The 12,596-nt window shown below is 37.7% G+C and overlaps 1 protein-coding gene across 1 annotated transcript in view; it reads left to right on the forward strand.

The window, feature by feature from the left end:
* Positions 1-12,596, forward strand: part of LOC130418786 (astrotactin-2-like) — a 238,938-nt gene that overhangs the window by 178,139 nt on the left and 48,203 nt on the right. The window contains exon 14 of the mRNA XM_056744877.1: positions 12,097-12,221. Coding sequence (XP_056600855.1) covers positions 12,097-12,221 — 125 coding nt within the window. The remainder of the gene's footprint in view (positions 1-12,096; positions 12,222-12,596) is intronic.

Here is a 12,596-nt window from a genome sequence, read left to right on the forward strand (position 1 = left end):
ACATCAATGTGTGACTGAGAACGCTGGATATAAATGAACTGTCATAGGGGTTAGAAATGCAGACCGCTGATTTCTGTGGGCGAACAATGAGCAAGTGGACCTGGTAAATGGATTTAACCCCTTTGTAGACTGTTGTTTGGCTTTAATGCGTGTCAGGGTTGATAGAAGCCGTCTGTCACTTCAGGGCTTGTTAACTCACTATAAAAAGTAAAATGTAATGTAATGTAAATGTAAAATAAAATGTAAATGTAAAATAAAAAATAATGTACTGACTTTACTTAAAATATATGTGCACCATTTTGCATCATGGTATTTAAGGAATTCAACAGAATGGTAATTTCACAGAAAAAGATCAATAAAACATCTTAAATTCCATTATACATCTTATTAACTTATAAATGCCCCAAGGGTGCTTAATATTATTTTAGAAAAGCATGAATAATCAAACTTTTCAGGCGCAAGGACTGATGGGTGTCCCTCACAACATTTGTACTGATAATGTTAAGTTCATTGCACTGGAAATGTGTGTTAGGTTTATTTATTTAATTTCACTGCAGTTTGCACAACTCACATATATATTTTTTTGGAAAACAAATGATTTAAAGTTAAGCTAAAAATATTAATTGAACCTTCTTAACATAATACAACATGGTTGTTGAGACAACAAATCACTTAATAGATTGTTGGTGCAGTAAACGGTGATCGACTTGAATTGAGCTGATGTTTGTTTAAACGTTTTTATGGTGTTGGAAGTGTTGATGTAAAGAGGGAAAAAGTGCAGATGGAAATTAGGCCTGAACAATTCTAAAGGAAATGTTGTGTGGTAACTTTTGTGATCAATAATGCAATTCATACTGTGGCATGGTACTGCTTTAAAGTTTGTGAAATCAATTTAAACTATATTAAAATATCCTTAAAGGAGAAAATTCATAACCATTTGAAGTTCTGGAGTCATTCAGTTATTGCAAAGCATTGTGATGTGCACATTTCCGATATTTCAATAATTGAATTATATTGTGCAGCACTAATCTAAATTTTGTAAAAACAACTTTTGTTTGTGGCACCTTATGTATTAGGTTCATTAAGATAATATATATTTATATATACGTTTTTTTTTAATTTGGTATATATTTTATTTTATTAATATTTTCCGATATTTCAACAATTTAATTATATTGTGCAGCATTAATCTAAATTTAGTAAAAATAACTTTTGTTTGTGGTACTTTATAGGTTCATGAAGAATATATTTTATATACTGTATAATAAGAAAGAATAAGATTAAGAAAGATGCATTAAATATAAAACAGTTATTAGGAGCAGTTGGTTGCGTGATATGTTTTCTTCTTCTTTTTTCTTCTTCGTCGTATTATTATTATTAATATCACCCCGTAAGGTAAGACATACTGTATATGATGGGGACACACAGTATGTGCTGCATGATGGCATGACTCATCTGTTATTGCACTTGTTATATTATTAAATGTCCTAATATTCAACCCTCGTGGATTTGAATAGAGATATTAACATGGCATAAAACAATGTCATAAAGAGGGAAAAGATTGTTTTGTTGGATGAGAGAGTGGTTTGTGAATGAGCCTTCGGGCACCTGCAGCCGTCTGTGTTCATCTGTTTTCATCAAACACAATATACAGTAATGTGACTCTCTCCAGGTGAGAACAAATTTCAGCACTGTATGCTTTTGCTTGTTTTACTGGTGTGCGTGATCTCATCTGGGTGACGCAAGGTTATTCTGCACATCCACTTCACCCAAGTTGATTTAAAGAAGACGTTTATTTGAAGTCCAAGTGCATTTCTGAGACTCACAGTGCATTTTATATAACACAATCTATTATTGGACGTTATACCTTAACAAAAGAGAGGTGGTGTATCATTGAGGCTGTAGAAACTTTGTAGTCGACTCGACAGTGACCCCTGTTGGCGAGACAACTTTAATGACAGTGACATGACAGGCTGTCAGTTGTTTATTTGCTTGTAAACTCAACATTCATTATTTCATAACACCAGTTTACAAGCTGAAGAGCTGGAGTGCTGCATGTGGTGACGCGCTGTAATGTTTTATAGTGCAGCTGACTGCAGCCGTATAATAATTGTGATGTAAAGAGCAGAGGGCACGGGTGACCGCCCTCCATCTGCACCTGAATGAACACATGAAGAGCAAAATGAGTTTAACAGAAAGAGTGGTGACCGTTTACTATTTATTTAATGGTGAAATAGTGAAATTTACATCAGCACGCTCTTATTTCAGTGTCACAGAGGGGCCGCCTGCATCATCAAGGGCCATCAGATTCAGATTCATTTTTATTTTAAATATGAAACTTTTGTGTTAGCAGTTGTGTTGTGTTTCATTGTGTAATGTCTCCAAACCGGCCTCACAGTTAAACCGTGCTGTTGTTATAGTGAGATCTTGACTTTGTGTGTTTTCTATATTCTGCGTAAATAATAATAATAATTGAAATAAGTAAATTTAATAATAGTAGAAAATAAAATTATAAACAACAATAATAATCCTACTCAGGAAAAGCTGTGAAGAACATGTCAGACTGTTCAGCTCAAAATGATAAAAAATTAAATAACAAAAAAAATTGATTTGCTAGATGAAAATTAAATCTGTTTTTGAGGCTTTGATGATGTTTTTTGGTTGTTTGACAATGGATGTTCATGTTTCTACTTTAAAAAAACACCTTATATTTCTTAAATTTTAAGTCTATTGTTCACCGCTGTCCCTCTTCTCACAAAAAGACTGTATTTCTATCAGTCTATATAAACTCCCGCCTTCCGAAACGCTCTGATCGGTAAAGCTGACCAGGTCTGTTGTGATTGGTTCCGAGATTAGAGTGTGTGTGTGTGTGTGTGTGTGTGTGTGTGTGAAGATGTCCCACCCACACCGTATCAGCGAGCTTCCGCTTCTCAGGCTGTTGTGATTGGTTGGTCCTCCTTTCATTGCACGTGTATTCATAACTTTGGCTTTGAGCAATTAACAGTAACAACGGCGTTGTTAAGTTCACTTCATCAGTTAAAAACATGCGGTTCCATCGAGGTGGAACAGCACTCTGCTAGTCCATGTGCAAACGTCAATCTTTGTTAGAGGTCGCAAATTTTTCCTACTATGGCGAGGGAAATCACACCAGACTGAATGGCGTCAGACCGGTTACATTAATTAACACTAATAACAGAAGCGTTAGTTTTGCCTTTATTGGAACCGAGCTGGATAATAAAACAAGCAGATTGACCAGGAGACATTTGTAAGCAGGACTTCAAAGGACATTTCATAGAAGTGTTTTATAGTTAGACTATGCGCATGCGCAGTAATGCTTGGAAACCATCTACATATAGTGTATGTAGTGTAAAAGGAGACGTTTCTATCTTATCTCATTTTTAGAGTTTTCATTATGAGGTAGCCTGCAGTAACCAAAAACGTTCTAAAATCACATTTCTGGTCACCTGATAAAGAGTTTGAATATTGTCGACTTCAATAAAAACTTCAATATTTCTTCTATTTAGTTTACTGAACTGCAGTCTATCGTGTTTTTTTTCAGTACTGTAGCGTCTTCTACAGCCGTGATATTAAACCCCGGTGTAAGATTTAAAATCAAATCCCACCTATTAAAGTGCGTTGTATAATCAGCACATAATCTGTTTGCACTTCTCTTTCATTACGCATTGATAAACAACACATTCACGAACTGCGACGTTCAGTAAACTCCAGAATATAAATGACTGCCGGCCGATCTGATGTGGACTAATAAGTCAGTCATTTGTAATGCAGAGCTGTTCTTTATGAACGTGATAAAGTGTTGAGTCGGCATTGCCTGAATGCTTACTTACAAACCAGGGTGACATTGGCACTTTGTCAATGTTGCCAACACTCTCTCTCTCTCTCTCTCTCTCTCTCTCTCACCATCATTACATATTCATTCAAACAATAGATATCAAAGCAGTTAAGACTAGTACTCGTATCATGATAAATCTCTGTTTTTAAATAGTTTCACAGAGAATCTCGAGGGCAGATGCAGATGATGCAGATAGTGAAGCAGAGCAGACATTATTGGCTTTAATAGATTGCTCACCAATATGTGCAGATAAGAAAAGAGAAATACAACAGACAATTCAATAATAAAGAGGATTTCATGCCTATGTTTCCTATGCTGCATAGGCCTACATAATGAAAGTTATTCTTCATGCATTATGAATGCATTCATGCGTTAAATAATGTTCACACAATCACGCAGTGTTATTACACACACACACACACACACACAATTATCAAAACATTTTGTGTTTCCTAAAATGTGTAACAGTGAATGTTCAACAGTTTGTGTTAAATTAAAGAAGGCTAAATGTGTTATTTAGATACTGAAGTTAATGACATAAACAACCAAAGACTTCAACACAATAAAAAGCAGATGTTTATTGACAGAGATTAATAAACATTATCTTTAAGCTTAACATTATATTCTTGTATTACCACAAGTGTAGCGGGATATCTGTTTTTTAGATAAAACAATCAAAAGCTTCTTCAAGTCACACTTACAAACATCAGGATCCGTAATTCGCCAAATCAACCGAAAATCCAGCCCACTCTAATGAATTGCGTATAAATAGCAATCAATATTGTCAATATTAAACAGCAGTTTTTCTCAATAACCTGTCCCCGAACGCATACCTAACAGTATTATTTTAATTATTTCAGTGTTTCCTCTTCATGTATGTTTGAAAATGGCTGCTCTCCAACCGGGTGCTCACAAGTGTTTCTATATAATAAATAGAAATGACCAAATTCATAATCAAATGACCAGCAGTTAGTCTGAGGACCAGGAGGTTAAACTAATTCGCTACTACGTTCTACATTTGATTAATTCATTTGAGGACATTGCCATGATGTTCCTGGAATGTTAGCCAAAATTCTAAGAAATGGAACGTTGCCGAGAAGTCGTCAGAACATGGTCACAAAGTAATGTAGCGGTGATCAAATGAAGAAGACGAACTGGCGACGTCATCAGAGCATTCTGTGTTTGCTGGGCCTGGACGATTAAATAACAACACATTAGATGCAAAACGTGCACATTTATTCATGCTGATTTGAAAAACAGTTGGGGAAAATTAATTAAGCTAGAATGAATGAAAGCGATAAAATCTTGACTCGTCCTGAAGATAAAACCCATCTGTTGAGTCCACAGCCGGAGGCGTTGTGTCGAACACGAGCTCAAACGCTTCACTGGTGACTCGCCTTTGACAATATGGCAACCCGACCGGACGCGTCTCTGCCAATAGCTGGCTGTCTGAAGGACGTGTTATATCTTTAGCACCAATCAGACTGAGAGCGAGGAACTTTCGCACTGTTTTATCAGCTGTTATAACACACGGATTGTGACAGCCGCTAATGGAAAGAACTCAAGTCATGTCTGTTGGTCTTTTATATTAACTCACTGCTTTACGATCTGTTCCTGAGAGCAAATCTATTACAAAGATTTCTAACATTTGTAATTTACTCAAATGCCGGTTTGCATTGTGTTCATTCATCTTTGAGTTGAGTTTGAGTCAACGAAGAAATGTTCTGGCCTCAAGCAGATGTATAATACGTTTGCACGGCTTGTTGCGTTCGGTGGACGGTGGAATTTGACAGGCCAAACGCATAATTTCCCTCTCCCGACTGGACTAGAAAGTGTTTAGCTTATTTCTTTATTTATAACTGTTGATCATTTCCAGTGAAATTCAGAACGCTAACAGGACTGCAGGCGATGCAGGAGGAGTATGACAAGTCTGTGTGCGCTTGCCGGGCCTGAGAAAGGCTTTAGGAGGAGTGATGAATCATTTGGCAGAGGTTGATAGAGTGATATTTATGTTCGTCTGTCTGTTCATCGTGTGTTGGGCAAAGCAGTGCCCAGAGCTGGAAAATGTGGGCGGTTTCAGGAAAATGTACTTATTTGGTGGAGGACTGGGTTTGATTTGCACACATTTACACACTGATTGATTCAAGAAAGAACAAAACAAGTTTCAGGTGTGTGGATGATTCCTACAGTTTGGTGACCTATAACATTAATTATGTTACGTTTAAACATGTAATGTTACACGTTCATATATACGAACAGTGCTATGAGTAAACTAATAATAATTTTACTCATTTCAATTCTCTTCACAATGATCATTTCACATGAGTGACAGATTATAAATATCACCTTTGATACATCATTTTATTATTGCATCCATCCATTTTCTTCCGCTTATCCGGGGCCGGGTCGCGGGGGCAGCAGTCTAAGCAGGGATGCCCAGACTTCCCTCTCCCTAGACACTTCCTCCAGTTCTTCTGGGGGGACACCGAGGCGTTCCCAGGCCAGCCGGGAGACAAAGTCCCTCCAGCGTGTCCTAGGTCTTCCCCGGGGTCTCCTCCCGGTGGGACATGCCCGGAACACCTTCCCGGGAAGGCGTCCAGGGGGCATCCGGAAAAGATGCCCGAGCCACCTCAGCTGGCCCCTCTCGATGTGGAGGAGCAGCGGATCTACTCTGAGCTCCTCCCGAGTGACCGAGCTTCTCACCCTATCACTAAGGGATCGCCCAGCCACCCTGCGGAGAAAGCTCATTTCGGCCGCCTGTATCCGGGATCTTGTCCTTTCGGTCATGACCCACAGCTCATGACCGTAGGTGAGAGTAGGAACGTAGATTGACCGGTAAATCGAGAGCATCGCCTTGCGGCTCAGCTCCTTCTTCACCACGACAGACCGGTACAGCGACTGTATTACTGCAGAAGCTGCACCGATCCGTCTGTCAATCTTCCGTTCCATCCTTCCCTCACTCGTGAACAAGACCCCCAGATACTTGAACTCCTCCACTTGAGGCAGGAACTCTCCACCTACCTGAAGTGGGCAAGACACCCTTTTCCGACTGAGAACCATGGCCTCAGATTTGGAGGTGCTGATTCTCATCCCAGCCGCTTCACACTCGGCTGCAAACCGTCCCAGTGCATGCTGAAGGTCCTGGTCTGATGGGGCCAGCATGACGACATCATCCGCAAAGAGCAGAGATGAAATCGTGGGGTCCCCAGACCCGACGCCCTCCGGCCCCTGGCTGCGCCTAGAAATTCTGAAATCATTTTATTATTTAAAGCATTTTTGTCTATAGAGGTTGTGTTTTGTTAAATGATTGTCCATTCTGTTATGTCCCAAAACATTGAACTGCAATTTCTGTTCGAACAGTGTAGACATCACACACTCTATGTCCATCATTCTGCTTTGGATAACAGCATCTGCTAGTGTGTGACCTGATTTGTTTTCTATTTAAACGTATTGGTTGCGTGTGATCAAGCATAACACATCCACCCTGTTATAGTTAAAGTGTATTCTCATTTCAGATTTCCATACTGCTCTCTTGTTCTTGTAAAAAGTCATATATAATTCACACACTTGTTTTACGTCAGTGATTTTACCATGGGTTTCTGTTATGGTCAGCCCTGTCACCCCTGTCGCTCCTAATGGGGTGGACATCTGTCATTGCTCTCTCATTGCAGATCCTCACTGAATTTGATTTCAGGGTCCAGGTTCATGTCATTGAGTTGAATAATCCTTTATATAAACTATAGCACATATATTGTGTAAACGTCTTATGTTGGTGCTTTGAAGCTTTGGATGGAAGCGTCTCATGGTTAGGACTCTCCTTCATTCATAGCTGCACAACTCTCCATCACTCCTGTGACTTGTACGGGTAAAGTGATCTCTCTAGTGGTGAAAATGTGCATGACAGCTTCACTTCACAGTGTGCATTGGGACCTATTGTGCCAATGTAGTTTATTCATGTTTGCAGAAGTAGATATCGCCACGTAGATCAGTCTTCTGTCTAGATGACAAAACTGTAATAAAAGGCTCTTTGTGTTGTCATTGTGTATACAAAGAAATAAAGAGCACCGTTGGAGTGAAAACAAACAAAGACAAATATGTGTAGAATATGTGCTTGTGTGCTCATGTGTGTGTGGGCTGAGAATCGTGAGATATGATGGGTGCTTGTTTCACTTAAGTCTTTAATGCATATTAGGGCAATTCCGGCGTTATGGATGTGACATTTTGCGTTTATTTTTGTTATTTTGCGTTGTAGATGTTACAAAAAAGGAAGCGTTTTTTTTATGTGTTCATTTATGAGGAATATGTAGCAATACGGTTGTGACAATCCTGAAAATGGCTCTTACCTGATTATGAAAAATCATTCATTAAAAATGAAACAAATAATTGACAAATTTGAAGAGAGATCTCACATGAGTATTTCAACCACCAAATGTTGAAATCTGTGCTGTTACCATAGAAAAAAACGTTGTTAAAAACTTTTTTTTTCGTGGCAAGGTTGACATTTTCACAGAATTGCCCATTAGTGTTTTAATAAATCATTCATCTTTTTGTTAAATCTGTTTGGTCATTTTGTTGTGCTGCTCATGCTCGCTGCTAAACATTTCTCTCCTGTACAGTTATAGATAACATACTTGGTTTAATTAGCCAAACACACCTTAGCAACCACATAGCACTCCCTTAGCAACCATATGCATCCTTGTGGCACACCACACACATTTATTAGATAACAGCATGTCTTTAGTAGTTGGTTATTGCAAACCTCCACATTCTCTTCAGACTGCTACATAATGCTCACGTGAAGCATAAATCCACTGCGGCCGAACGCGGCGTCCAGAGAGATTCAGAGGAGGAGATGCATGTCCTAATGAACACTCCTGAGTCCTGAATAAAACACACATTCATTCCTGTCAGACACACAGCGGTGACCTGCATCAACTACTAAAAATATTTACACCTATAGAAGTGTTTTACATCGTGACGTGTAAGAAAAAGATTAAAAATATGATTATGTTAGTATTAAATTATTGTTATTTAAACTTTTGAATTTCTGAAATTTTGATTTATTATTCTGATGATGATGTCACTTCCTCAAGCAGTAGTTCTTCACTGTGTTGTGATGAAAGAAACTCTTCTGTGTGAATCTTCAGCTTTTTATCTTCTAATGTCTCACTAGGTATCCCTCGACAAACACACCTAACATGTCTTGTGTTTAAAGTATCTGTGAAATGTCCTTTTTCTCAGCGAGTGTATAATGTCTTTTACTTTTGTCTCTGAGGAGAATCTAAGTGAGTGCCAGAACTCAGACAGTATTTCATCATCACCAGTGTTTTTGTGATCAGCGATGACAGTTTAAAGTACACAGAGGCTTTCATGTGGGATGGAAGACACATTAACACACTTCAGTGTTTTTTAATGGACTCTGAGCGTCCACGTGCACAGATTGTGACGCCTTCTAAAATAAATAAAAATTATTTATTCCCCCTCATGTGGTTAATCTGTATCTGACGCTTTCTTCGGTGAAACACAAAAGAAGATATTTTGAGAAATATCCGATGGGGTTTGTTTATCAACATTCTTCCAAATATCTTCTTTTGTGTTTTGTGTGCATTAAAATATGTCTTTGTGATATCAGTGTCTTTGTCTTGTTTTGAAGTACAAATATCTAAACATTCTTAAATTAAAATACAATGACTTGACAAGAAAAGTGACCTAAGATATTTGGTCTTGTTTTATGAAAAATAATATAATAATTAAGTAAATTTATGGTAAAAACAAGAAGAAAATCTGTCAATGTGGTGAGAAAAATAATCTTATAAACTTGAAGAGAAAAAGATCAATCTAAATTCAAGTTTATTTCTCTTACCCTATTGACAGATATTATTTGCTTGTTTTAGCATAAACTTAATTAATTCTTACATTATTTTTCATAAAACAAGACTAATATCACTTAGTGACGTCACTTTTCTTATCTTATTTTAGACATTTCCATTAAAAAGAAGACAGAAATGTGAGATCACCGTGAGTCTGATTCTAAGAGAAATAGGGTCAGACTCTATTTTTAAATAAATATATTATTTATTTATTTTTCTTACCCCATTGACAGATTCTTTTAGCTTTTTTGACCATAAACCTACTTAATTCATACATTATTTTTCATAAAACAAGACTAAATATCTTTTTTCTATTTTTTCTGTCTAATTTTAGATAGATTCTTATTAAGAATATCATTTTTTGCAATGTACAGGTTTGACATGACATGATGAGTGAAGAAATGATGTCAGAATGCTCATTTTTTTGATGTTTTGAACACAATTACCATCAATTACACTAACAATATTTACCAACTTAGTTAGGTCCGGACATAACTGATAATGACAATAGGACCAGAAGAATAAACGGATGTGGAAGGATAAAACGGTGTGCTGGTTTAATAGTTGACACAGAAGATTTGCTCAAGCACTTCTCGCTGCAGCGTCAGGCTTCACTGGAATAAATCAAATAAATATTAACACGTTTACTGCGGTGGCAAGGACAAAGTCTTATTTAGGAGAAAATCCATACACCCCAACGTTTATTTGTTAGGGGCTGATGGGCTGAGTATTTCTCTTAGGGTCAGACTCACGGTGATTTAATTCGGTAATCAATAGATTTGTTTGAGAGCGAGTGAGTAATGCTTTTACTGTGGCCTCTCTCTCTCTCTCTCTCTCTCTCTCTCTCTGTGCCCTTGAGTTTCCTCTCTTCCAGTAAAGTGTGTCCTGATTGACTCCTACTGACTCGCTCTTGACGATAGAGGCTCTTTAAAAGGCAGGAAACAAAACTGAGAGGACTGAGTAAGAGGAAAGTTAAAGCTGCAGGTCACCTTTGGAATAACGTGCCATCTGCCACATATACTGCATATATCACTTATCTAGCCTATATATATCATATATACAGTAGTGTTCTTATTTATGCACACACATCTGTTCAATATTCACGGGTGGAAATGTTCTCGAATATTTGATTGGCTGTATAATCGGAGGAATACAAATGCTTTTGAGTGTGTTGTTCTGTATTCCAGAGGCGTGTTTTTCAGTCTGGAGCATATGATGAAACTTGTGTTTGTTATTGATGTTTCATACAGCGGAAGCTCAATTAAAGCAATCGAGCGTTCGGAGGGGGATTTTAATTGGTGTCTCATTACACTTATTTAGATTGCAGAGATAGTGGAAATCCCAACGCAGTCGCACAAATTCCACAAATCTGTGTATGTTTTTCAGAATGTTCTGAACAAAGAGTTTATCACCCATGAAAGCAGATGAGGAGCACTCCAAAGCACACTCATCTGAGTATAGATTATTTATTCAAATGTGTAAATTTAAAGAGCTTGGTTCCAAAATGAGATAAAAAAATCATGTTTTTATTGTGCATTCCAGTTAATATCAATCACACTGTAGTTATTTTGTTTTGATTGAAGCCATTATAACTGCAAAAATTACAGCTGACTAACACAATATAACACAATAATAACATGATAACTAAACAAAAAACATGACTAATAATTAGGTCTGTCAAACATCCAGAATAAAAGTTTGTGTTTACATAATATATGTCTGTGCAATGTGCATATTCATTAAGTAAGGGATAATGTACAGGCAGCCGGTTGTTATCACAGAAAGAATCCCCGACAGTGTGATCAGGATGTGAAGGGGAAGGTCTTATATCACACTGAAGGGGATTATTGTCAGATTTACACACAGAGTGGTGAAATAAATACTACAAAATAAAGCAAGAATACATGGAAGTATTGCTTTTTTTCTATAGGATTTACATTGATAGAACTGCACATAAATAAAGAACATTATTATTTTTGTGAAGTGAGTTTGGGTGATGTTTGTTTGAATTACCCATAATCCCTTGAGCGAGTCATTTATTGATGTGTTTGATGAAAGCATTCTGACGGACATAGAAATAATTGCTGTTTATTCTGAACAGATATATATATGTCAAACTAACGCATGAATGTTCTGTTGGCCAAAGTCGGACCCTGTCTTAAAAAATGAATTGAGTTAACAGAATGTTTTTATATTAACAAGTGTAAAGTGTTTAGCACTGACTGATTTGTGTGTATTTATATACATAGTTAAACCTGACATACGGCATTAACATCAGAAATGAATTTCAAGCGAACTGTCTCTTTAAATGTGAATCTGCTTCAGGTTGTCAGCAAGCACATGAATGATGGGATGTGTGTTTTGTGATTTCAGGGATAATAACTTCATCAAGGATTTTCCTCAGTTAGCGGATGGGTTGATGGTGATTCCTCTTCCTGTGGAGGAGCAGTGTCGAGGTGTTCTGTCTGAACCTCTGCCCAACCTCCAGCTGCTCTCAGGTAACACACACACACACACATCATCACTTTCATCTCTTTCTCTCAACTCCACTTTCATGTTTCTTCTAGAGAACATGTCGTGACTTTAGCATTCTCTTTTTGACCCTGAAAGGACCTGAATGTGTTCTCGTCTTGCTATTCAGAAATGTGTCGGAAGTTTGAACACAACACAGAACTCTGTTTGTGTTGATGTGTGTGAGTGTGTGCGCATGTGTGTGTGTACGTGCGTGCGTGCATGTGAGTGCTTGTGTGCGTTGGAGAGAGAGAGAGGGGAGAGAGACTTGCCATTGTTCATCATGGAGTTAAACTGTAGACAGTGTGAGCTATAAATCAATGACGTCGTGAAAGAAATCCATCACGGAGGTGAAAGAGGTG

Source organism: Triplophysa dalaica, chromosome 4 (genome assembly GCF_015846415.1).
Source record: "Triplophysa dalaica isolate WHDGS20190420 chromosome 4, ASM1584641v1, whole genome shotgun sequence".
Lineage (NCBI taxonomy): Eukaryota > Metazoa > Chordata > Actinopteri > Cypriniformes > Nemacheilidae > Triplophysa > Triplophysa dalaica.